At 38.8% G+C, this 27,801-nt stretch overlaps 2 protein-coding genes, 1 long non-coding RNA gene and 1 other non-coding gene across 8 annotated transcripts in view; all 4 read right to left on the reverse strand.

Annotated features, from left to right (window-relative positions):
• The window catches only part of CCDC148 (coiled-coil domain containing 148), a 253,766-nt gene that overhangs the window by 35,037 nt on the left and 190,928 nt on the right, over positions 1–27,801 (reverse strand). The window lies entirely within an intron of this gene.
• LOC123598959 lies at positions 314–27,590 on the reverse strand. The gene is made up of 3 exons (XR_006712897.1): positions 27,580–27,590; positions 12,219–12,228; positions 314–1,415 (listed from the first exon to the last, which is right to left on the reverse strand). It is a non-coding gene; the product is annotated as an uncharacterized LOC123598959 (long non-coding RNA).
• Positions 1,434–2,575, reverse strand: LOC123598957 (methylosome subunit pICln-like). The gene has a single exon (XM_045479923.1). It carries the CDS (start codon positions 2,005–2,007, stop codon positions 1,711–1,713), a length of 297 nt encoding a protein of 98 aa, XP_045335879.1. The 5' UTR covers positions 2,008–2,575; the 3' UTR covers positions 1,434–1,710.
• LOC123600274 lies at positions 16,169–16,321 on the reverse strand. Its single transcript, XR_006713631.1, has one exon. It is a non-coding gene; the product is annotated as a 5.8S ribosomal RNA (ribosomal RNA).

Consider the following 27,801-nt stretch of genomic DNA (forward strand, 5'->3'; position numbering starts at 1 on the left):
TGTATGGCCCACAGGCTGAAATATTTATTATCTAGCCCTTTACAGAAAAAGTGTAGTGACCCCAGTTACAGAGGGATAACAGAAGGGAGGGCCATCACAGACTTAAATAGTACTAGATATACTCATTGCTATTGAAGTGTCATTGTTTCTAGGCCATTTCAGTGACTATTTCCAGAGAGAGAAAAATTTATTTAAAACAAAAAAAAAATCACAAGTCCTTATTGATATCTTCATTTTATGTTTAATACTAACATTTTAAAATTTTATTAATTTAACATTGGTATCTTTTCTTGTACACACAGTCCTAGCCCCATTAACATTAAAACGTTCTTTTAAATGTTTTGTCCTACCACAAAAGTAGAATATTTCAAGGTCACAATTAGCACAAACATTAAACCTACTGAGTGAAGTTTAGGATTTCTTTCCAGTAAAACAGAAAGTTTTCCCTTAGAATTCATCCAACAAAGGCTGTAAAAAGCACTAGTTTCAAAAGTTAGTTGAAATAATTTTTTTCTTCATGTGGTTATATTATCTTAGTTGGGGAGGCTATGAAAAAATTTAAATTACCACTAGGGAAACTGGAATATAGACTAGATGCAGGAGGATATTATGGAGTTTTTGTTCATTTTCTTAGCTATCACAATGGTATTGTGGTTAAGTAGGTGACTGTCCTTATTCTTAGCTAAATCATGCCAAAATATTTAGTGGTGAGATTTCATGATGTCTGAAATTTTCTTTATTTTTTATTTTTTTTAGAAAACCTGGATTTATTTGTTAAACTATAACAAAGACAAAACAATTTCATCTGAAGCACTCGGAGTACTTACATCCCAATTTCACCTGTTGTTATGGACACCGACCCAAGAAGTTAGAATTAAAGGATATAAACTAAGAGATTATAACAAAACAGACTTGTGAAACGTGGTGAAAGGAGTAAAAGGTAGTCAGAAGCACTTGTGTTAGTGGTATATGTGGCTAGGATATTTCCCAAGAGGCTCCCTAGTGATGCCTGAATGAATTTATCTGTGTCCCAAGTTAGTAAAAAGAAACTTACCCTTATGGAGAATGAGTGGAGGTCAGGATTTCTCTGAGATCCCTTTGTCTTTCTTTTTAAGAGGTAAGGGGATCCTTAGGCTCTAAGGGGGTATATCTTAGACTCAGTCCCCCTTCTTCCCAGTCAGTCCACCTACACCTTCAAGTGCCTGTGCGTTCTCACCACATAGCCCTGCTAGGTTACAGAAGATGCATACAGTAAAGGCAGGAACTGTAGGCCCACTCTGAGGGTACCTATACACAGAAAGTTTTGAGGTAGATGATAAACTACAGATACCCTCTTGGTTAAGTTAATTCACCTTTGTTAATAAAAGTCATAGTTTCTTCTACTGGTAACAACTTTTTGTCTCCGTATAGTCTGTCTCAAAAGAGAACTGATTCGGGTAAGTTTGGGAGAAAGAAAAAGACTTTCATCAACACCCCCTCCACAGAAGAGGCACCAAGTTCTTTCTGCAGTCAGGAGCAGAATCCCCCAGCAGCATAAATCATTTTCAGTGATCAATGTCTGCATCCTCCACCTGCTCAACAACTGTTGGTGTAGTATCTACCTCCATCCCGTCTTCATAATCTCTTGTTGAGTCTTTTGTCCAGACCAGCCATGTTATGCCAGCTGCTCACAGACTGAGAAAGCATTTCTTCTAATCTCCCCAGTCAGGCTCAGCCTTCCGCTGTTATATTGGATAGTCCTGCTTCACAGGTGTAAAATATAGGGATGTCTCCCTGCCCTTGTTCACATGCTTCCACATCATAATCTTCTCCACTGCAATCATCTGAATCTTCGTCCTCAGGATCTGAATGCAAAGCCTGGCATTCACCCATTGCAGGGAACGTTGCCTCCAATGCTGACTTATCATTAGGCGCAAATCTAAATTCAGCAATAGGTTCGACAGCATCATCACTGTCTTCTCCAGCAACAGATTCTTTTGATTCTTCTCCAAATTTGGCATTCACCATAACATACAAATGCTCTCATGGATAGGCATTTAAGTCCCTGGACACTGCATGCAAACTAATGGTGGGGTATTCCATTAAGAATCCCAATCCAGAGTCATCAAACCAAGACAGGTGCCTCTCAGTGATATCAAAGGGGCCGGTGCTGAGGCCCCTGCCATTCAGCACAGCCTCAGTGTCTGCCTGTCGCCAAAGCCCTCAGCCTCAATGGCAGCAGGGACCTTTTGAGGAAGCTCATTGCAGCAGGGAGCCGGGAAGGCATAGGCGGGGAGGGAGCTGAAGCACAGCAACTCCTGCTACTTGCCCGCACTTTCTTTTAAATAATATGGCAGACCACGGTGTGTGGGGGTGGGGTGGTGGGCCAGAGGGAGCAAGAGTACAAATGATAAAGCAAATAGGGCAAAATACTAAAAATTAGTAAATCTGGGTAGAAATTCTTTGTGCCATTTTTGCAACTCTTCCTTAAACTTGAGATTTTACCAAAGTTAAAGAAAAAAGTGGAGAAAAGAGAGAAAGATGATCATTAGTTTAATATAGATTTTAAAAAGTGATTCATATACACATGCACAAACGCTATGTTACCTGGACAAGATTAATTAACATGTGTCTTGGGGAAGAAGCTTTTAATTCTGCTCTGCTTTGGCAGAGGGTCAGAGAGTACCTAGAGCTTGAAGTGCTTTACTATGAAATAGAATGGACAAAAAAAGGATGCAATCAGAGGAGAGAATAGTGCATTAGAGTGAATAAAATGTCAGGTCTTCCTAGCTTTCCTTCATTCCAGTTCAGTTTATGTAGAGACTAGTTAAGGATAGAACCCAAATACACAAGGATATTTTGCAAAAAGCAACAGCATAAATGTCCTTTCCTTCTACCATCCCACTAGACCTGGGGTCAGCAGACTTTTCTTTAGAGGGTGAGATAATACATATTTCAGGCCTGTTGCTCATACAGCCACTGTATGTCACACACAGATAGTAAGGCCCACACAGTGATTGTGGGCCTTACTGCTGCTGTGTATGTCACTCTTTATGTGTCATGGTGGCATACAAAAGTAGTCATGGACAAATGAATGGACATGGTTGTGTTCAAATGAGACATTGCTTATGGACACAGAAATTTAAATTTCATATGGTTTTCACATTATTTCTTTCTTACCCAGGTATTTAAAACTGTAAAAAATATTCTTAGCTTACAGATGATACAAAAAAACAGAAGGGTAGATGTGGTTCAAACCAGAAAACAAAAGGGAAAAACTTAACAATTACTCCTTTGTGCTGGCTGCCTTTTCGCTGTCTCACTTGGCTATGGTGATGGAAAGGGTATCCTTTGGATAGCATGACAGGGCTAAGCAGCTCTATGATTTTAAGCCACTGAGCAGATAGTAACTCTCCTCCCAGACCACCAAGATTCAAGAAGTCCAACAGCTGCTCTAAATAGAAAGGCTCATTCCAAGTTAACAATCAGTGTAATTAGGAGGAGTCATAATGTAGGTAGTAACAAGTAGAATCTTAGTCTATTGGCCCAAGATCCACCTGGAACTAGAGAGGTTTTCCATTTACTTCCTTCTGCAAGTGAAACCAACCTCATCCACTGTCTTCATACTCTGGGGCCTCTGCCTTGAAGATCGATCTCATGTTAATACCTCTGTCTAATCAAATTAGTTTGCTTGTAGATATAAACTTATCTTATTTAAATAAATGTATATTAGATACTGACAGAAATAATTTCCTAGTAATAATCTTTATTTACAATAATGCCTGTCCTTTGTGGGGTACCTGGGTGCCTCGGTAGGTTATGATCTCAGGTAATGACCTCAGTGTCCGTGCTGATGGCATGGAGCCTGCTTGAGATTCTCTCTCCCTCCCTCTCTCTCTGTCCCTTCCCCATCTTAATCTTTCAAAATAAATAAATGTTAAAAAAAATAATTTTTATCCTTTGATAATTATTTCCATAGTGACCCTGAACCGTGATGTGTGCTGAATCACAACGGGCCCCTTTGGCCAGTGAGGGTTTTCCCCTAAGCCCCTCCTCCACTGCAAATGACAAATGAGTTGAAAATATACCTCTCCAAAAAGAGCTTATAAAATAAAGGGCTTATAGGAATGGAGATGGAGATGGGGGAAGAGAAATCTATAACTATTCTCAGTATTTAAATGGTTGTCAAGGGAAGGAAGGTTCAGACTTGTTCCACATTATCTCAAGCAATAGAAGGAGGAGTAATGTGTGGAAGCTGGTGAGACAGAACTGGGCTTACTACCAAAACATAAAGAAATAACAAGAGGAAAAAAAATTCAATAGCTGTCCAAAGATGAAATGGACTGATGCAATGAAATGGACTTGTCCTGGAAGATGCAAGTTTAGCATCCGGAGATACATACCTAGGATGTATGACCATTTGGAGAGGTAGTAGAAAAAATTAAAAAAATTAAAATCATTGAACTAGGTAACCTTTATGATTTATGACATTTAACATTTAGGCTTGACACTTTTGAGATGGTATTATTTTCTGTGTAAGAAAAGAAAAGGGGGATAAAGATAAATAACCAAAAGAGTGAGGCAATTCCTTATTCCTCTAGTTTAACCACAACAAAGACAAGTGTGGCTCCTTCATCTACAACAAATTGAGGCCCTACCATTTGTCGAATAGTACTTTTCTCTAATTATATGTATTTTCTCACTTGATGAATATTTATTAAGATAGTGTGTTACCTACAATGTACAAAATACGAGGGCATTGTGTAGACACAGATTCCACTCTTATAGAATTTACAATTTATTGGAAAAGATAAAAATCTAACAAGTAATTACAATTAAAATATGGGTGTTGAGATTGTGCAGATATAGGGCATTGTGATGGTCTTTTTTTTAGATAGTGTCAAGTTAGCTAGCATACAGTGTATACAGTGTGCTCTTGGCTTTAAAGGTAGATTCCTGTGATTCATCACTTACATACAACACCCAGTGCTCATCCCAACAAGTGCCCTCCTCAGTGCCCATCGCCCATTTTCCCCTCCCCCGACCCATCAACCCTCAGTTTGTTCTCTGTATTTAAGAGTCTCTTATGATTTGCTTTCCTCTCTGTTTGTAACTATTTTATTTTCTTTCCCTTCTCCTATGGTCTTTTGTTAAGTTTCTCAACTTCCACATATGAGGGAAAACATATGATATCTGTCTTTCTCTGACTGACTTATTTCCCTTAGCATAATACCCTCCAGTTCCATCCACATTGTTGCAAATGGAAAGATTTCATTCTTTCTCATTGCCAAGAAGTATTCCATTGTATATATAAACCACATCTTTTTTATCCATTCATCAGTTGGTGGACATTTTGGCCCTTTCCATAATTTGGCTATTGTTGACTGCACTGCCATAAACATTGGGGTACATGTGTCCCTATGAATCAGCACCCTGTATCTTTTGGATAAATTCCTAGTAGTGCTATTTCTGGGTCATAGGGTAATTCTATTTTAATCTTTTGAGGAACCTCCACACTGTTTTCCAGAGTGGCTACACCAGTTTGCATTCCCATCAACAATGCAAGAGGGTTCCTGTTTCTCTACATCCTCACCAACATCTATTGTTTCCTGAGTTGCTCATTTTAGCCACTCTGTCTGGTGTGGGGTGGTATCTTAATGTGGTTTTGATTTGTATTTCCCTGATGATGAGTGATATTGAGCATCTTTTCATGTGTCTGTTAGCCATGTGGAGATCTTTGGAAAAGTATCTGTTCATGTCTTCTGCCCATTTCTTCCATTGTGATGGTCTTTAAACATGATGACAAATTATTTGATATTCCCCCATTGAGAGTTTGGGGCTAAATTTCCTTCACTTGAATCTCATTGGGCTTATAACTACTCTGAACAAAAGACAAAATAGAAGTAACACTATGTGGGGGCAGCTGGGTGACTCAGTTGGTTGAGTGTCCAACTTCAGCTCAGGTCATGATCTCACAGTCGATGAGTTTGAGCCCGATGTCAGGCTCTGTGCTGACAGACTGGAGCCTGCTTCTGATTTTGTGTCCTCCTCTCTCTCTCCCACTCATGCTCTGTCCCTCTCTGTCTCTCAAAAATGAATGAATGTTAAAAAATATTTTTTTAATAAAAAAAAAGTAATACTATGTGATTTCTAGATCATGAGGCTTCTGCTTTGTTTGTTGGAAGATGGGTTTCTGGAGCTCTGAAGTACCCTGTAGGAAGTTCAGCTACTCTAAGCCTACTGTGCTTTGAAGAAGTCAAGCTTCAAAGAGTGACCATGCAGAGCTCCACTTGATAGTTTCCAGCTACACCTAGGTTTCTAGTCATTCCAGTCCTAATTAAGGAGGAAGTCACCAGATCATTCCAGCCCCAGGCATTCAAGTCCTTCCCAGTCATTCATGTCTTCCAGGCTGATAGTCCAGACCTCAAGGATCAGAGACAAGCCATCCTCTCTGGGATCGGTCCAAACTCCTGACCCAATTAATCCATAAGCATAATAATAACATCATTGTTGTCTTATGCCAATAAATTATAGGGTCATTTATAAAACAGCTCATCACAACAGGCCCATAAGAACATGTATGAAGAAGATCTAACCTTGTTTAAGTGCCAGAGAAAGGTCTCTGAGGAAGTCATATTTGAGCAGAGACATAAACAAGTAAGAATTAGCCACAGTGTTCTCAGAAGAAACAGTCTGTTTGAAGAACCCGTAGAAGCAAGAGAAATACTGGGGCCATTTAGGAACTGGTAGAGTGTAGTAGTGTAATGAGGAGTGGGATGGGCAGAAGTCAGGTGGGAGATAAAAGATGAAACAGAGGGACAACTGGGTGGCTCAGTCATTTGAGCATCCGACTCTTGATTTTGGCCTAGGTCACGATCCCAGGGTTGTGGGATCAATCTACATGCCTGGCTCTGTGCTGAGAGTGGAGGCTGCTCTCTCTCCCTCTGCCCCTCCCCTGCTCTCTTTCTCTCTCTCTCTCTCAATAAATAAATAAATAAAAATATTTTTTTATAAAAGTGAAGGAGAGTCTGACCATGATCCTCTCATAAACAATATTATGGCGTCTGAGCTTTACCAGAAGTGGGACGATAAACCACTGAAAGGTTTTTGGTATCAAAATGACATGACTGGATATGTTTGCACTGTGGCAAGGCTGAAATAGTAAGAAGTTATAGCTTTAATTCTGGTAAGAGGTAATAGTAGGCTGATCAGGATAGCAACGGGGGTCAATATTCAAACGGTAAATTCATGGGATTTATAAACCTTTGGCTGTGGGAATGGGGAGTGAGGGAGCGGGGAGTTGTCTAGGCTTCTGATTGGGTGGTGAGGTGAGTGATGGTGTCATTTATCCAAAAGGCAACAGCGGAGGAAGAACAGATCAGAAGCAGTGATGAATAGCTCCATCTGGGGAATGAAGAATTTTGTTGAAGTGCCAGAGAGACATCCATGTGGCAAAGCCAGAAGACAGTTGGTTAAATATTATAGGTAAGGAGGAGAGTATGGAGAGGAACTAATATTACCAAATGTGTATTTTAACCCATGTAATTTATAGATATTATTTCTATAATTATAATTCTGATAACCATGTTGGAGTGTTCAGAGAGCTAAGTAACCTGCCTAAGATCAGAGAGACAGGCAGTGTAGGGTAGAAATTTCAATATAGATCTTACTCCAGTTCGAAGTGAAAGACACATGGTTCTATTTTCCATTAAAAAAAAAAAATCAGTTTTTGAAAGCAGCAAGATCAGCATTTGGGAATGCCTCTCTAGTCAGTTTAGCGGGTGACCTAAAAAGCTACAGTTTTGAGGGGCGCCTGGGTGGCGCAGTCGGTTAAGCGTCCGACTTCAGCCAGGTCACGATCTCGCTGTCCGTGAGTTCGAGCCCCGCGTCGGGCTCTGGGCTGATGGCTCAGAGCCTGGAGCCTGTTTCCGATTCTGTGTCTCCCTCTCTCTCTGCCCCTCCCCCGTTCATGCTCTGTCTCTCTCTGTCCCAAAAATAAATAAACGTTGAAAAAAAAATTAAAAAAAAAAAAAAAAGCTACAGTTTTGAAAAGGGGCCAGAGAAAAAGAAAGCTGTCCAGCTGGTCTAAGCCACAGTGCAGACAGCAATGCCACTTGGCCCTGACACTGTGGATTCACTGGTGTATTCTGGATGATCAGAATGTTCTATAGTTCTTGTCTAGTAGAAACCCTCAGGATTCAACAGCACACTCATGCCTTCTTTGCAAGTTGCTATTTTTCTTTTAAGAACTAGCTCTTGGTTTACTAATGGATCCTGGTAATTATTATGGTAACTATCATTTGTCAACCAGGCACAACATAGTAGGCATTGTAGTAAGTGCTCCCATGTTTTAACTTTATTTGTCATAACAACCTTATGAGATAAGTACTATTTTCTTATCTATCTTTTATAGATGAGGGTGGGTATCAACTGGACTTTTGACTTTAAGACACTTGGTGACAGTGAGACTCTAGCTACTCCTAATGAGCTGAATGTTATCTGAACCACCTGGTCATAAAGCTGGGCATGATTAGCAGCACAGACTAATGAAATGGAAGTACGTTGGGCTTGAGCAGGATCAGAAGGCACAGGTAATTTGTATGAACCGGTGGCTTACTTTCCACATTAACATCTGTCCCTCAACCCGCACATATGGCCAAGGGGAATTCTCAGTAACTAGCTTACTGGGAAAAAACGAGCCAAGAAAGAAAAAAAAAAAAAAACAAATGAGCCAGTTTTATAGCTAGGTCTACACATCTACTGGCCTCAGACAGAAGTAGAATGCTATGGTGGATAGCCTTGCTGGGAAATCTCCCTGGAAGATGGTAAAGAGGGGAAATTTTCCATGTAGGTATAATGTCAAGAGGAATATCTTAACGTTCACTTCACCTGAGGTAAAGCGGTGACTGTCACATATTAGGTACTCAAATATTTTTAAAGTAAATGAATAAATAATGGATTAATGACAATTTGTTGGCAGTAGTTAATGGTTTGGCCAGCTGATTAGGGATATTGAAGGAATGTGATTGGAGGATTTGTGACAGGAAGATTCAGAGAGATTATGTTGATGGACCTAAAGAAATGGGTTCAGAGTGTGGGAATAATTTAGGGGTGATTTTAAAGAATTAGGTGGGAGAGATGATCTGCTAGGTTTGTGTCAGTCTTCTTCTCCAACAGACTGGTATCTGTTCAATGGGCTCATGATAAAATTCTCCCAGTGAAGAGAACAGAAGCTATACATTTCTCAGTTACATGAATTTACCTTTCTCAAGGCTAATCTGGCTACTGTCACTCTGAGCCCTTGACAGAGTAAAATACAACAGGAGAATTAGACAGTGTTACCTGGTTAAAACATTATATCACATTCATGCTATCATGGGAAAGGCAAAAGAGTTTGGATTTTCTTTCCCTGCATACCATGTTTGCATATTCGTGCACTCCTAGTATATCCCACAAGATATTGCTTCTTCCTAAGGAACTCCCTTAACTGTGCAAGAAGTAAGACAATGAGCTGAAGCCCACATGCTGCTGTCCTTATAAAACAAAGAAATGGCCTGTTGAAAACTCAGATACGTCATGAGCTGCAAGATAATATTTTGGAAGGTTGGGTGCTATTCTATAGGAGGTGGTTTTCCTCTGAAGTAATGGCCAATATATTGTGCTATTTCACAACCCAGCCAGATCATGTACGTAGGTGGACCAGTAAGTACAGGTGGGAAAGGTGTTTTTCACTATTAACCCTAAAGACACATTTGCAAAATCTCTTTTTCCCATCCCTGAGACTCTACTCTCTGCTGGTTTTAACTTCTAGTACTTCTACCAGGAGTAACAGTTACATTGAAAGGAACTGATGCAAATATTTGCCTTTTGGGGTTTATCATACCACTAAGTAAAGAAGTAGAAAAGGAAGTTACAGTGGTGGCTGGAACAATTGATATCAGAGGGAAATAGGACTGCTGTCATTTAACAGAGGCAGAAAGAAGTAGATGGAATCTAAGGAACTTCTAGGATACCTTGTGGTATTGCATGGCCAATGGTAAAAGTCATCATATACAAGCCAGCATAAGTCAACCCATTGGGTAAAGAACCTCACCCAGCCAAGATGCTGGCTGAAAGCAAACAGCAAATGTAATGCATAGTAGAAAAGGAGAATAATAAATTTGAATTGTGATCTTGACCATTTACTGAAAGAAGGTATTCATCATCTGCCATTTACATACACACACAGAGATACCTATATATAATATGTATAAATACAGATCTTCCTCAACTTATGATGGGGTTACCTCTCAATAAACCCATCATAAGTTGAAAATATTGTCAGTCAAAAATGTGTCTAATACACCTAACCTACCAAACATAGCTTAGCTTAGCCTACCTTAAATGTGCTCAAAACATTTGCATTAGCCTACAGTTGGGCAAAATTACCTAACACAGAGCCTACTTTAGGCTCTAGAATATTTTAGGCTGTGGAATATCTCATGTAATTTATTAAATACTGTACTAAAAGTGAAAAAAGGATGGTTGTATGAGTGTAAGTGTATTGGTTGTTCACCCTCGTGTGGCTGACAGGAGGCTGCAGCTCTCTGCCACTGCCCAGCATCAGGGGAGAGTATCGCCCTACACACCACTAGCCCGGGAAAAGATCCAAATCCAAAATTCTTTTCATATATATAATAATTTTCTGCCTGACTTCTTCACCTCTCTTTTCCTTACAATTTTACTTAAGGCATGTTTATTGGTAGTAGAGTAAAATTTAGTCCATAGATCATGAAATATTGAAATGGATCATAACAGAACCAGAAGACAGTAAGACAAAAAGATCTCAGAGATCTTGAATTTAGAGCTAGACAAAATGTAATAAATAAGACTTCGAGTTGATTCCCTTTAGGAATGGGGTAAGCATGTTTGGGGTTGTACAAGGTAAAATTACAGTGTTGGGTAGAAGGACATTTCTTGGCAGAGTAGTATAAAAAGAAGGGTATGTTGATTTTGCCAACTACAGTTGTGGACTATAAAAGACATTAGTTTATATTTTTCTTTCCTTTTCTTTTCTCAGCATCTGGGCCCCCTTCTTCTTTCTAATAAATCCCTCCTGTAAAGTGATGTCAGATACTTGCTTTCCCACATTTGCAACTAGCTCATGAGCATTTGATCTGAGTTCAGCCCTTCAGGTGCTGCACTTGGAAGCCAGTGATGCAAAGAAGCAGGGCCTGTGGAGACACTGTCAAGGATACTGGCAGTAGAAGCATGGCAGGGGTGTGGATAAAAGCAGCATTGCCAAGTGGGATGTCCAGAGTCCAGAGATGGCAGAGGAGAAAACCCAAGTTGTGGCATCTAATTTTCAGTGATTGGACTTGCAGGGATGATTCTGTGTAGGGAATTGGGGTACAGTCTTGACTCTTTTTATTTATTTTTATTTTGAGAGACAGACCAAGAGAGAGAGAGAGAGCTGGGGAGGGGAAGAAAGAGGGAGATACATAATCCCAAGCAGGCTCTGAACTTTCAGCGCTGAGCCCAATGTGGGGCTTAAACTCACAAACTGTGAGATAGTGACCTGAGCCAAGATCAGGAGTCCAACACTTAGCTGACTGAGCCACCCAGGAGCCCCCAGTCTTGACTCTTCTTATCTTCCCAGCCTCTGTCATTCTCAAACATTTTCTATGCTCAGTTCTGAAAATGATTCTGTAAGCTACCCTAATATAAAATATTTTTATTGCAAAATTCAAGTAGAAATACTTTCTGTTGTTTGCAAACTAGAACCCTAATTAATACAAGGGGGCTGGGCTAGATGCTTTCCAAGATTCCTCCGAGCTCTAAAATAACATGACTTTATAAATCTCATATTAAAATACATAAAGTAAGAAAATATCCTAGATTGTAAGCATGTTTCTTTCACTAAGTATTATTTAATATCATCTGATAGCCATGTGTGTGTGTGCGTGTGTGTGTGTGTATTTTTCTTATAGGAGCGGTTCCAAGCAAAGAAAGGAAGGATGAACCAGTGCTTGAAGCTATACTCTACCCACCACAGTGGAGGTATTTTGTGAAAGTTACCTTTACATGTCTCCCGATCCATAACTTGATACTTTTTTCATGTAACCATGGTTGTTAAGTTTCTGCCTACCTAGCCCTGCATCTTTAGAAGATCTTCCTAAAGTTTATGCCTAAAAGGTGAGTATTTCATTACTTGAAAGTGCTTAGTAAAACTCCCTAGCTATGGAGTTCGTTATAAAAACCTCAGTAAACCTAAAGAATGCTTGCCTCCATTTCACTCACAAATACTGTGTGGAGCCTTGGAGGACACAGCGTCCCTTTGCTGCAGAAAAGACACAGAAAATAATTTACCTCTACAGATGTAAGTGGTAAATGGGAGAAAGGCAATGCAGTATCAAAACAAATTGATGCCCAATGAGGAACTTTCAAATGTCTGTAGCATTAATTATGGACCAAGATAAAAGTCTGTGTTCCTGGGGAAGAGAATATGAGATAACAGATTCTTGAGAAGACCATAGCATCTGGCCATTCTATTTGAAATCATAGCATCTGTGGTCACTTCACTGACACGTTTGTATGGAGGACAAATAATGGTGCTCACTACAGGGAAGCAATAATGCACATTTTGTATAAAAAATGTATTATAAGGGTTTCTGAATATTGCCTGCCCTCTACTAAACACACACCTGCTAACATTCCATTTTGTGTCCTAACTGCACCAGACAGCTCAGTGTGGCATACGGTAGAAATCCAGGAGCTTTTTTAATGAGCAAAGATTTCTAAAATCAAAAATCAAAGTTGTAAACAATAAAGTAAAAGCAACCCAAACTACTGAACAAAAGACATTATCTGATTGCTGTGGTTTAAAAAGGATCACAGATCTGAAGCTGGACTTGCATACCTGGGGAGATAAATCATCATCCAAGACCTCTACAATGACCCTCAGCTGAGCCATCTTTGCCCAGCTGGTGCTCCGTCTGCCCACTGGCACAAGCTTGCTTGTTTATTTTCACATTAAAATTACTGTATATTGCTTTGTTCATAAACTTCTTAGCCTCCCTCTGTCAACTATGCTTGGTCAGCTAAGATTCATTCACAGACTACTACAATTATGTCCAAATAATCTATATATTCATGCCCCAATATATGAAAACACACACACACACACACACACACACACACACACACACACACACTCATAGTTATGTTATACTGATGAGCAGGTTCTAAGTATTATTATTATTTTTAGACAAAATTACCTCTATGGATTGGAAGATAGCATGTTGGTTAACAGTAGGATCTATTTCAGTCTTTTAAATTAATGCTAATTTGTGAAACATTTCTGATATCACTTAAAAAACAAAACAGACAGTCTTACTAAGAACTGTATTTGTTTAATGCCTCACAGTGATCTTTGGTTGACATCATTTGGCACATCCACTTGGAAAGGGGATTTGGTTGACAGAGATTTAATGAACGAGAATATTCTACTAATTTTGGGAAATCTCTTGCTGAGAAGCAAAAACATAACAAATGTTTGTAAAGTTTCTGTTGAAGTCACTCTAATAAACGTACTCTTTAAAATCTCACAGATTAGACTATGAACCCACTTTAAATGCCCGTAATGTCTTCCAATACAACATACTGAATATTGCATATTGTTAAGAAAAGACATGGAAAATAGAAACATCTGGTTTTACTACTTAGAAAATGCAATAATTGTCAATTGCCTGCTGTTGGCAAGCACCCCAAAAACACACACTAGATTAACAAAGCCAATTTAGTGTTAGGAAGGCAGCTGGCTCTAGTTTCTTCCTTCCCACATGGTCATCACCATCCTAAACTTCAAATATGTACTGTTTTGCAACATAGAAAAACTCCATTCCTTTGGAAACGATAACTGAAATCTAATGTTTGTTACTACAGAAAGCAATGCTTTCTCCATTACACACACATCCGTGCACATGTATGCACACACACACACACACACACACACACACATACACACACACAGCTGCTTAGACAGAAACATGCAAGATTTTTGCTTGCAGAGGATTCTTGAATTGCTAACCTCCTTCGTGAATATGAAGTTTTACCTCCATGACTTCCCTGGACTACTTCAATGAGGGAATCGCATTGGAAAAAAGAATTCAGGGGCACTTCTACAAAAAGTAGGATCTTCTCAAGAACCCAATAGATGATTTGGGGCCCATACTTCAGAAAGTATAAAAAGAACTCTGGTACACTAACCTTCAAACTTCACTGCACTTCAGAATCCCCTGAAGATTTTCAAAAACTGTTGGGACCAAAATCCTAATGCCACAGATTTTGATTTAATTGATCTGGAGCTTTGTCTAGGCATCAGGACTTTTAAATATTTCCCAGGGGATTCTGTTGTAGCAAAGAATGCAACCAGGGCTCTCGTATTACATTAACATTAACTAATGAATTTCTTTTTTTATTATTTATTTATATTTAGTTGTTATCTAAGTCCCAGTTAGTCAACAATCAGTATAATATTAATTTTTGAAGTGTGCAGTTTTGTGATTCAATACTTACGTACAAAGCCCTATGCTCATCACAACAAGTGCATTCCTCAATCTCCCTTTGTGCAACTCTATAGACAACTCCCCTAACCATGACTCTTTGCTACCATTTTGCCTCTTCTGGAATGTCATATACATTTGATCACAGAGTGTATGGTATTGGGTGACTGATGAATTTCTTACATCTTTCCCTTCCATTTGTTGGTCATGCCAGCTCCATTCAGTCTTCTCTTATGAAATGTTATCCAGAGGAGCTGCTTAGCCAAGAAAGGTTCCTAAAATGCTTTAGGAATCTTTAAATTACCTTCCAGGGCATATAGCTAAAAATTTAAAACTGTTAAAGTTATTACAAAGGAGGTAAGTGGGAAAAGTGGGCTTTTTATTAAATGACAAGGGACAACAATGGATATAAATAAGTGAAATGTCACAATTACAACCATCCTTGTAAAGATAAGAACTGGCAAATACAGAGGGGGGACAGAGCTGAAAAGTTAGAGATTGAACATTTTAACAAGCCTTTACAAAATGTCATAATGACAAGAGGAGAGAGGGCCCTGTGCATGGAAGGATGATCTAATTTCTTATTTACTCTGCAACTTTCAGTGGTAATGGGAAGCAATGAATCTAAAGACAAAAAAAAAAAAAAAATGAGACATGGCCATTACAAGTTCTTGCATCCTACTCTTCCCTGTGCATATCTAACATAAAGAATGCTCAGAAAAAAAAAGTGTTTGTAGACAATATAAATATGCCTCACAGAACCATTGTGGCTTACAGAGCCACACACTGCAATGGCTCGTGCTGCAGCATTGGCCCCAATAGGCTGAGTAGGAAGGCTGAGGGGAAGGAGAGCATTCAGAGCCCTGCTAGAGAGAAAGAACCGCTGTATGCAAGAGAAGAGAGTTTAACTTCCAGCAAGTGGGTGGGAAAAGAAGGCCATTAGGAGGTCACATGACAACGTGGGAGGGCTAGCAAAGGACCTGGAGTGTAGAATTAGGGAAATTAGATAATACAAGGTATAAACACTGTGGCAAATAATAAAAGAGACATGTATGTTCTTATGTTTATTTTAAAGTCTGATACTTCTGTTATGTGGAAAGGGTATCTTCTATTTAATACTTTTATATTTGATTCAGTATATTCCCTTCTATGTGACTTACCACTTTGCACATCAGTTTGAAGCCCACAGCCAATCAATGAACATGGAAAAGTATGGATTTTTTAAAAAGTTTCTTAATGTTTATTTTGAGAAACAGAGAGACAGAGCATGAGCAGGGGAGGGGCAGAGAGAGAGGGAGTCACAGAATCTGACACAGGCTCCAGGCTCTGAGCTGTCAGCACAAAGCTTGACATGACTTGGGGCTTAAACTCACAAACCATGAGATCATGACCTGAGCCGAAGTCAGACGCTTAACCAGCTGAGCCACCCACGTGCCCCAGAAAAGTATGTTTTATTTGTTTTCAAAACTACTATTGTTTCTTCTTACTATCAGAAATGTATCCTCATTGTGGAAATTTTGGAAAATACAGGTGAAAATCAAAACCATCTTTCATTTTATTTCCTGGAGGAAAAAAAAAACCCTGTTATCATAGGGTTATGTTTCTTTCAAGATTTTTTTATTTATATAAATATTACAGAAACAACATTTTTTTTTTTCAGGCGTAGCCCCGGGAGGAACCCGGGGCTGCAAGTGTGTTCGAAGTGTCGATGATCAATGTGTCCTGCAATTCACATTAATTCTCGCAGCTAGCTGCATTCTTCATCGACGCACGAGCCGAGTGATCCACCGCTAAGAGTCGGAAACAACATTTTTTAAATATTGACTTCATCTATTTTATTTCTCCTAGAAATCATGTTTCCCTTTGGCCATTTCACTGGTATGAAAAGGAGAAGTAGGTGAGGTTCTGAGAAACCAGCTTCATCACTTTCTACCCCTTAGTGGATCAACTGTGAGGGTTGAGGCTTAGAAGAAATACTGAGGTAGCACTGGGAAAATCCAAGAACATGGGGCTAAGTCTCCACTTTCCTAATATAAAATGTCTCCCAGGGAAGCCTTGCATTTAGCATGGCATCCTGTCTACCATGACATGGGAACAGAGGGAGATATTTAGGGATTGCATGAGAAAATATTTGTTTCTCATGGCTTGCCAAAAGTCTCATTGGAAGTATAAGTCGTGTGCTGGGAAAACCAGGTCTGGCAAGACTTGGAGGAGAGCTGAGGACCAAAAGCAATGGCAGGGTATGTGGTCAGCAGCAGCATATGTTGGCCCACATCCTAAGGCTGAGTCCAGTATGTTTTCAGTGGATCGTATAAGAAATGAGGCAAGAGATATCAGGGACATACTGACAAGGGTAGTGAAGACCCTGAATTATTCAAGATGATGAAAAAAGCAGGGTTCAAAATTTGTATAAAGTATATCATTAACCCTGTAAGAAAGTCAGAATCTGCCAGTAGACCAGCCACTCAACCATCCATGGCCAAGAAGGTCGTTCAGCTTTACTGTAAACCTCCAGTGGCCCACACAGTATCTATTCATCACACTGAGGTTATTCTGCCCTTGAAATGTGACTAGTCCAAATCAAAATGTGCTGAAAGTATAAAATGTACAGGTTTCAGAGACTTCATATGAAAAAAAAAAAGAATGTAAAATATCTTGTTAAGGGGCACTTAGGTGGCTCAGTCAGTTGAGCATCCAACTCTTGGTTTAGGCTCAGGTTGTGATCCCAGGGTCATGGGATCGAGCCCCGCATCAGGCTTGACACTGAGCATGGATCCTGCTTAAGATTCTTGCTCTCTCTCTCTCTCTCTCTCTCTCTCACTCTCTTTCTTCCTCTACCCTTCTTCCCCACTTATGTTCTTCCTCTCTTTAAAAAAAATAAAAAATTAAAAAATTAAATTTTATATTGATAGCATGTTGAAATGACAATGTTTCTGGATATATTGAGTTAAATAAAATTTATTATTAAAGTCAATTCCACTTGTCACTTTTTATATCATTAAGTGTGGCTACTAGAAAATTTAAAATTACATGTGTGATTTGCATAATATTTCTATTGGGTAGCCCTGCCTTGTACCCTGGGGAGGTAGAGGGATGAGATGAAATTGTGCAGGGTAATGAGGACCCTGCAGGGTGTCAGAACCCACAGGCTGACCAGCTATGCCATCCTTCCATTGAAGGAGGTTGCCTGACCTCCAGCAGAGATTGCAGTTTGTACTTAGTCCACCTAAACAGACAGAATCCAAAATCAGATCACTTTGAAATGAAAGAGCTTGAGATAATTTTAATTGAAAAGTTTCCATCTTTCTTCACTACCCTGCAGGAAGGGGTCTCAAAGAGATTGAGATCAGTTACTATTCTTCACACATTTGGGAGTGGTGTGAGTAAATATTTGACCTCAGTACAAAGTAAAGTCTTTTATAGAATTGATATCATACTTTATATAAATTTTAAACCCTACTTTTTAAAAAAAGTTTATTTTTTTTTTGAGAGAGAGAGGGGGGAGACCGCATGCCTGCTCACAAGCAGGGGAGGGGCAGAGAGAGGGGGAGGGAGAGAATCCCAAGTAGGCTCTGCACTGACAGTGCAGGGCCCCAGTGCAGGGCTCAGTCTCAACCATGAGCTCATGACCTGAGCTGAAATAAAGAGTCTGACATTGGGGCACCTGGGTGGCGCAGTCGGTTAAGCGTCCAACTTCAGCCAGGTCACGATCTCGCGGTCCGTGAGTTCGAGCCCCGCGTCAGGCTCTGGGCTGATGGCTCAGAGCCTGGAGCCTGTTTCCGATTCTGTGTCTCCCTCTCTCTCTGCCCCTCTCCCATTCATGCTCTGTCTCTCTCTGTCCCAAAAATAAAAAAAAAAAAAAAAATAAAATAAAAACGTTAAAGAGTCTGACACTTAACTTAGCCACCCAGGCACCCCTTGAGCCCTATTTGTTTAATCAACCTGCATATGTTAATCTCTCACCAACAGGAAAATATATATACATTGTCCTGTAAAAATAGATATATAAAGTAATGCTGAAATGGAATGATATTCAGTAATAAAAAGGAAAAAAACAATACATGCTACAACATGGATGAGCCTCAAAAATATTATGCTAAGAGAAAGAACCCAGATAGATTACATTTATATAAAATGTTATAGGGGCCCCTGGGTGGCTCAGTCAGATGAGCATTTGACTTCAGCTCAGGTCATGATCTTGCAGTTTGTGAGTTCAAGCCAGGCATCGGCTCTGTGCTGACAGCCTGGAGCCTGTTTCGGATTCTCTCTCCCTCTCTCTATGTCCCTCCACTGCTCATGCTCTGTCTCTCTCTCTCAAAAATAAATAAACACTAAAATTTTTTAAATAAATAAAATGTTACATAAATGTATACAAAATGTATATAAAATTTATATTTATATATAATTTATATAAAAAGGCAAATCTATTGAGACAGAAATAGACTAGTGGTGGTGCAGGAGCCAAGATGACAGAACAGCATGGAAGTTTTTTGTGTGTCTCACATCCATGAAATACAGTCAGACCAACACTAAACCATTCTACACACCTAGAAAACTGATTGGATTAACACAACAATCTGCACAGCCTGAACCACAGAATTCAGCAGGTATATGGTGTGCAGAGGTGAATTTGGGAAGCGAGAAGCCATAGAGGGTAGGGAACCACTTTTGCAGGCAGAGAGGACAGAGACTGGGGAGGGAGGGAGAACACGGGAAAAGCACCCCTCACCAAAAGCAGCTGGAGAGAAAGTGGACAATTGGAAACAGCCACAGGGACTAAACTAAAAAGGGAGAAAGAAGAAAGGAGAGGGTTTAAATTCCATTAAGACTGTAAACAAGGGGAGTGCAGAGTCTGCAGCTCTGCAGCTCGATATCTTGCGGTGCTCTGGTGGGAAGGGCAAATCCCCAGGAACAGAGTGGGGTCCAGGAGGTTCTCGGGCCACACAGGGAAAAGCGGTTCCACTGCTGGAAGGACATATGGTAGAGACTGTTGAAGCCACCTGGTCCCAGCAGACTCCAGAAGGCCGCCACATTCGCTGGTGCTGGGGCAAGGTCATTAAGGGTAAAGCCAGGTGCCAGATGTGTGTTGTGATTTTCCATAATCCCTGAAACACTGTTGCTACACCGTCTCGTGAACTTTTTCTGGGGCGGGCTGGCACCTGGCTGCAGTATTGGGGCACCGGCAGCAGCAGGGTCCAGTGGGCGTTCCTGGGTGCAGCCGATATTCAGCCATTGCTCATTCGGCCATTGTTCAGTGAAACCCTCCTGCAGAGTGGGGGAAGGGGTCAAAGCCGCAGTCCTTCAGAAGTAAGGGGCAGGGGAAAACAGCCGCATCTGAGGCAAAAGTCGGGAGAGGGGTACTGCCTGAAGCCTAGTCACAAACAGTGAAAAAGCGGGGAGTGGACAAGAGCTGAAGACAGAGGACGCGTGCGCGATTGTGGTTCCGGGAGAACAGACTGGGTGGCTGGATGGTGCCATTTTCACCTCTCCCACGTAAGCGCATACGCACATACGAGCACCGCAACAATCCACCCCAGTAAGCTAGCACGCCATCTATTGGAGAGCGGAGCTGTTACGCTGAGCCCTGCCCATCTGGGCCAACTTCACTCTTCAAGAACACAAGTCTCACCGCCAGCTTAATTTATGGACTATAAAGAGCTACACAGACTGACTTCTAGGGGAAAACAAAGAAATTTCAGTCCTACTTCAATCTGTTAGCAGGTTCACCTATTCAATTTTCTTTCTTTTTTTCTCTTTTACAATTCTTTTCTTTTTCTTGAATACAGAAAGAGAAAAAGTTCATTTTTATTTTCAATTTTTATTAAAAATATTTTCCTTTAATTTTTATTACTATATTTTTTACTTTGGTGTAAATTTTTTCAAATTCTACTTTACTTCCATCATTTTATTTTAGTCTACTTCAGTGTATCCACCTTTTCAAATTTTCAAACAATTTCCTTTTTTTCTTTTTTTTCTCTTTTTCATTTCTTTTCTTTTTCTTGAATGCAGAAAGAGAAAAACTTCATTTTTACTTTCAGTTTCTATTAAAATTATTTCTACTTAATTTATATTACTATATTTTTTGCTTCTATGTAAATTTTTTCAAATTCTACTTTACTTCCATCATTTTATTTTAGTCTACTACAGTGTATTCACTTTTTCAAACTTTCAACTGATTTCTTTTTTTTAATTTTTTTTCTCTTTTTCGTTTCTTTTCTTTTTTCTTAAATACAGGAAAAGAAAAAAATCATATTTATTTTTAATTTTTATTAAAAACTATTTTTCTTTAATTTTTTTCTACTATATTCTTTACTTTTGTATATAATTTTTCAAATTCTATTTTACCCCCATCATCTCATTTTAGTCTACTTCAATGTATTCGTTTTTTCAAATTCTCAAACGATTTCTTTTTTTTTCTTCCCCCCCTTTTTTTCCTCTAATCTGTCAAACCACTTTCAACACCCAGACCAAAACACACCTAGTATCTAGCATCATCTATTCACTTTTTGTGTGTGTGTGTGTTTTTAATTTTTAATTTTAATATTTTTTTAATTTTAATTTTTTTAATTTCAATTTTTCTACCTCATTAATTACTTTTCTCCCTTCAAAATGACAAAACGAAGGAATTCACCCCAAAAGAAAGAGCAGGAAGAAACGACAGCCAGGGATTTAACCAACACAGATACAAGCAAGATGTCTGAACCAGAATTTAGAATCACGATAATAAGAATACTAGCTGGAGTTGAAAATAGAAGAATCCCTTTCTGCAGAGATAAAAGAAGTAAAAAATAGCCAGAATGAAATTAAAAATGCTATAACTGAGCTGCAATCACAGATGGATGCAGCAGCGGCAAGGATGGACAAGACAGAACAGAGAATCAGCGATATAGAGGACAAACTTAGGGAGAATAATGAAGCAGAAAAAAAGAGGGAGATTAAGGCAAAAGAGTACGATTTAAGAATTAGAGAAACCAGTGACTCATTAAACAGGAACAACATTAGAATCATAGGGGTCCCAGAAGAGGAAGAGAGAAAATTGGGGGAGAAGGGTTATGTGAGCAAATCATAGCAGAAAACTTTCCTAACCTGGGGAAAGACACAGACATCAAAATCCAGGAAGCACAGAGGACCCCCATTAGATTCAACAAAAACCAATGATCAACAAGGCATATCATAGTCAAATGCACAAAATAGGCAAGGAGAGAATCATGAAAGCAGCAAGGGAAAAAAAGTCCCTGACATACAAGGGAAGACAGAGCAGGTTTGCAGCAGACCTATCCACAGAAACTCGGCAGGCCAGAAAGGAGTGGTGGGATATATTCAGTGTGCTGAATCAGAAAAATATTCAGCCAAGAATTCTTTATCCAGCAAGGCTGTCATTCAAAATAGAAGGAGAGATAAAAAGTTTCCCAGGCAAACAAAAATTAAAGGAGTTAGTGGCCACTAAACCAGCCCTGCAAGAAATTTTAAGGGGGACTTTCTGAGGGGAGAAAAGATGAAAATTTATATATATATATAAATACCAAAAGCAACAAAGATTAGAAAGGACCAGAGAACACCACCAGAAACTCCAACTCTATAAGCATCATAATGGCAATAAATTCATATCTTTCAGTACTCACTCTAAATGTCAATGGACTCAATGCTCCAATCTAAAGACATAGGGTAACAGAATGGATAAGAAAACAAGATCCATCTATATGCTGTTTACAAGAGACCCACTTTAGACCTAAAGACACCTTCAGATTGAAAACAAGGGGATGGAGAACCATCTATCATGCTAATGGTCAACAAAAGAAAGCTGGAGTAGCCATACTTATATCAGACAATCTAGACCTTAAAATAAAGACTGTGTCAAGAGATGCAGAAGGGCATTATATCATAATCAAGGGGTCTATAGACCAAGAAGACCCAACAATTGTAAACATTTATGCTCCAAATGTGAGAGAACCCAAATATATAAATCAATTAATCACAAACAAAAAGAAACTCATCAATAGTAATACCATAATAGTAGGAGACTTCAGCACCCCACTCACAGCAATGGACAGATCATCTAATCAAAAAATCAACAAGGAAACAATGGCTTTAAATGACACACTGGACCAGATGGACTTAACAGATATATTCAGAACATTATATCCTAAAGCAGCAGAATATACATTCTTCTCCAGTGCACATGGAACATTCTCCAGAATAGACCATATACTGGGACACAAATCAGCCCTAAGTAAGTACAAAAAGATCGAGATCATACTGTGCATATTTTCAGACCACAACATTATGAAACTTGAAATCAACCACAAGAAAAAAATTGGAAAAGTAACAAATACTTGGAGACTGAAGAACATCCTATTAAAGAATGAATGGGCTAACCAAGCAGTAAAAGAGGAAATTAAAAAGTATATGGAAGTCAATGAAAATGATAACACCTCAACCCAAAACCTCTGGGACACAGCAAAGGCAGTTATAAGAGGAAAGTATATAGCAATCCAGGCCTTCCTAAAGAAGGAAGAAAGATCTCAGATACACAACCTAACCTTACACCTTAAGGAGCTGGAAAAAAAAACAGCAAATAAAACCCCAAACCAGAAGAAGACAGGAAATAATAAAGATTAGAGCAGAAATTAATGTTACCAATACCAAAAAAAGAGTAGAACAGATCAATAAAATCAGAAGCTGGTTCTTTGAAAGAATTAACAAAATTGATACACCACTAGCCAGTTTGATCAAGAAGAAAAAGGAAAGGACCCTAATAAATAAAATCAAGAATGAAAGAGGAGAGATCACAACCAACATAACAGAAATAAAAACAATAATAAGAGAATATTATGAGCAATTATATGCCAATAAAAGGGCAATCTGGAAGAAATGGAAAAATTCCTAGAAACATATACACTACCAAAACTGAAACAGGAAGAAATAGAAAATTTGAACGGACCCATAACCAGTAAGGAAATCGAACTATTAATCAAAAATCTGCCAAAAAACAAGAGTCCAGGGCCAGATGGCTTTCCAGGGGAATTCCACCAAACATTTAAGGAAGAGTTAACACCTATTCTCATGAAACTGTTCCAAAAAATAGAAATGGAAAGAAAACTTCCAAACTCTTTCTATGAAGCCAGCATTACCTTGATTCCAAAACCAGACAGGGATCCCACTAAAAAGGAGAACTATAGACCAATTTCCCTGATGAACATGGGTGAAAAATCCTCAACAAGATATTAGCCAACTGGATCCAACAATACATTAAAAAAATTATTCACCACAACCAAGTGGGATTTATACCTGGGATGCAGGGCTGGTTCAATATCCGCAAAACAAGTAACATGATTCATCACACCAATAAAAGAAAGGACAAGAACCATATGATCCTCTCAACAGATGCAGAGAAAGCATTTGACAAAATACAGCATCCTTTCTTGATAAAAATCTTCAAGAAAGTAGGGCGAGAAGGAGCATACCTCAAGATCATAAAAGCCATATATGAAAGACCAATGCTAATATCATCTTCAATGAGGAAAAACTGAGAGCTTTCCCCCTAAGGTCAGGAACAAGACAGGGATGTCCACTCTTGCCACTGTTATTCAACATAGTATTGGAAGTCTTAGCCTCTGCAATCAGAAAACACAAAGAAATAAAAGGCATCCAAATCGGCCAGGAGGAGATCAAACTTTCACTCTTTGCAGATGACATGATACTCTATATGGAAAACCCTAAAGTTCCATCAAAAAACTGCTAGAATTGATTCATGAATTCAGCAAAGTGGCAGGATATAAAATCAATGCACAGAAATTGGTTGCATTCCTATACACCAACAATGAAGCGACAGAAAGAGAAATCAAGGAGTCGATCCCATTTACAGTTGCACAAAAAAACCATAAAATACCTAGGAATAAATCTACCCAAAGAGGTGAAAAATCTATACACTGAAAACTATAGAAAGCTTATGAAAGAAATTGAAGAAAACACAAAAAAATGGAAAAAGATTCCATGCTCCTGGATAGGAAGAACAAATATTGTTAAAATGTTGATACTACCCAAAGCAATCTAAATATTCAAGCAATCCCTATGAAAGTAACACCAGCATTCTTCACAGAACTAGAACAAAAAATCCTAAAATTTATATGGAACCAGAAAAGACCCCGAATACCCAAAGCAATCTTGAAAAAGAAAACCAAAGCAGGAGGCATCACAATCCCAGACTTCAAGCCATACTACAAAGTTGTAATCATCAAGACAGTATGGTACTGGCACAAGACACTCAGGTCAATACAACAGAATAGAGAACCCAGAAATGGACCCACAAACGTATAGCCAACTAATCTCTAACAAAGCAAGAAAGAATATCCAATGGAATTAAGTCAGTATCTTCAGCAAGTGGTGTTGGGAAAACTGGACAGTGACATGCAGAAGAATGAACCTGGACCACTTTCTTACACCATACACAAAAATAAACTCAAAATGATGAAAGACCTAAATGTAAGACAGGAAGCCATCAAAATTCTCGAAGAGAAAGCAGGCAAAAACCTCTTTGATCTTGGCCGCAGCAAATTCTTACTCAACATGTCTCTGGAGGCAAGGAAAACAAAAGCAAAAATGAATGGTACCTCATCAAAATAAAAAGCTTCTGTACAGCAAAGGAAACAATCAGCAAAACTAAAAGGCAACCGACAGAATGGGAGAAGATATTGGCAAATCACATATCAGATAAAGGGTTAGTATGCAAAATCTATAAAGAACTTCTCAAACTCAACACCCAAAAAACAAATAATCCAGTGAAGAAATGGGCAAAAGACATGAATAGACACTTGTCCAAGGAAGACATCCAGATTGCCAACTGACACATGAAAAAATGCTCAACATCACTCATCATCAGGGAAATATAAATCAAAACCACAATGAGATACCACCTTACACCTGTCAGAATGGCTAACATTAACAACTCAGGCAACAACAGATGTTGGTGAGGATGCGGAGAAAGAGGATCTGTTTTGCATTGTTGGTGGGAATGCAAGCCGGTGCAGACACTCTGGAAAACAGTATGGAGGTTCCTCAAAAAACTAAAAATAGAACTACCCTACGACCCAGCAATTGCACTACTAGGCATTTATCCAAGGGATACAGGTGTGCTGTTTCGAAGGGACATATGCACCCCCATGTTTATAGCAGTCCTATCAACAATAGCCAAAGTATGGAAAAAGCCCAAATGTCCATCGATGGATGAATGGATAAAGAAGGTGTGGTATATATATACAATGGAGTATTACTCAGCAATCAAAAAGAATGAAATCTTGCCATTTGCAACTATGTGGATGGAACTGGAGGGGATTATGCTAAGCGAAATTAGTCAGTCAGAGAAAGGCAAAAATCATATGACTTCACTCATATGAGGACTTTAAGAAACAAAACAGATGAACATAAGGGAAGGGAAACAAAAATAATATAAAAACAGTGAGGCGGACAAAACAGAATAGACTCATAAATATGGAGAACAAACTGAGGGTTACGGGAGGGGTTGTGGGAAGGGGGATGGGCTAAATGGGTAAGGGGCATTAAGGAATATACTCTTGAAATCATTGTTTCACTATATGCTAACTAATTTGGATGTAAATTTAAAAAAGAAAAAAGAAAATTAAAAAAAAAGAAAGAAATAGACTAGTGGTCATTTGGGGCTGTGTAGGAATAGGAATTAATGGAAATGGGCATGAGAGATCTTTCTGGGTTAATGTAAATGATATAAAACTGGACCATAGCCATGGTTGTACATGTATATAAATTTACTAAAAATCATTTCATTGTACACTGAAAACAAGAGAATTCATATATAAATTGCTATTCAATAGAGGTTTTTTTTTAATGTTAAAAGTAGCAGGGTTGGTAGCTTTCCATAAAGCATTTTAAATGTTTGCATATTGTTATGAAAAGACATGGAAAATGAGGCTCCTGAGTGGCTCTGTTGGTTGAGCATCCAACTTAGGCTCAGGTCATGATCTCACGGTTTGTGGGTTCGAGCCCCGCATCAGGCTCTGTGCTGACAGCTCAGAGCCTGGAGCCTGCTTCGGATTCTGTGTCTCCCTCTCTCTCTGCCCCTCCCCCACTTGTGCTGTGTTTCTCTCTGTCTTCCAAAAATAAATAAATAAATGTAAAAATAATTTTAAAAAGAAAAAAAGACATGGAAAGTAGACAAGTAGAAAAAAATTGAAAACTATCAGTAACCTTGCCTTGGGCAAACACTCCAATATCTACCAATTTATTGTTAAGACATCAAAAATGCAATGTAAATTATTTAGAAATTAGATAATGAAACCTTATTTGAAAACTTATAGAATGCAGGCCAAGAGACGCAGGTTAAAAAAGGAACCTATAGCCAAATAAATTTATTAGAAAATAAAAGAGACTGAAAACAAATTAAAATTTTCAACCTAAGAGGATAGATATAGCTCAGTAATATTCAGGATCATGCTTCTTCCTCTGTCTTACCTCAAACTCCATTCCCAATGAAACAAGTCATCATATTTTACCTAAATACTTGAACATTTGTCATTTCTGCATCACCACTGCTACTTCCTAGTTCATACACTTTTCCTCACACTGCTACTAAAGAAAATTTAGAATCAGCTTCTTGGTCATCAATTTCTACTTATTCCAAGCCTTCACCAGAAAAAAACAAAACAAAACAAAACAAAACAAAACAAAAAAACCAACAAACTATGAAATCTTTGGAAGAAATTGAGAGAAGACTTGAACTGGAGAGCTATTCTGGAAGGATGATCCTAGGTTGGAAATTTAATTTGGTATATATGGCAGCATTCTTTAACAAAATATCAATGCAAACAATTGACAAGATTTTTAAAAATGAAATTTGACATAAGAATAACTAAGATATGGGGCACCTGGGTGGCTCAGTTGGTTAAGCGTCCAACTTCAGCTCAGGTCATGATCTTGCAGTTTGTGAGTTTGAGCCCTGCGTCAAGCGTTGTGCTGACAGCTCAGAGCCTGGAGCCCGCTTCAGATCCTGTGTTTCCCTCTCTCTTTGTCCCTCCCCAGCTCTCACTCTGTCTCTGTCTCTCTCTCAAAAATAAACAAATATTAAAAAATTAAAAAAAAAGAATAAGATATTTTGAAAAGAATAATGAGTGAACACTTGCTCTAACAGATAGCAAAAGAGATTAATTAAAATAGCATGGTATTGATGTAGAAATATAAATATAGATCAGTTTTTATTTAATCTAATAAGAGTCCATATGGATATGAAAGTATAATTAGAAGTATAATA

This window comes from Leopardus geoffroyi, chromosome C1 (genome assembly GCF_018350155.1).
Source record: "Leopardus geoffroyi isolate Oge1 chromosome C1, O.geoffroyi_Oge1_pat1.0, whole genome shotgun sequence".
Classification (NCBI taxonomy): domain Eukaryota; kingdom Metazoa; phylum Chordata; class Mammalia; order Carnivora; family Felidae; genus Leopardus; species Leopardus geoffroyi.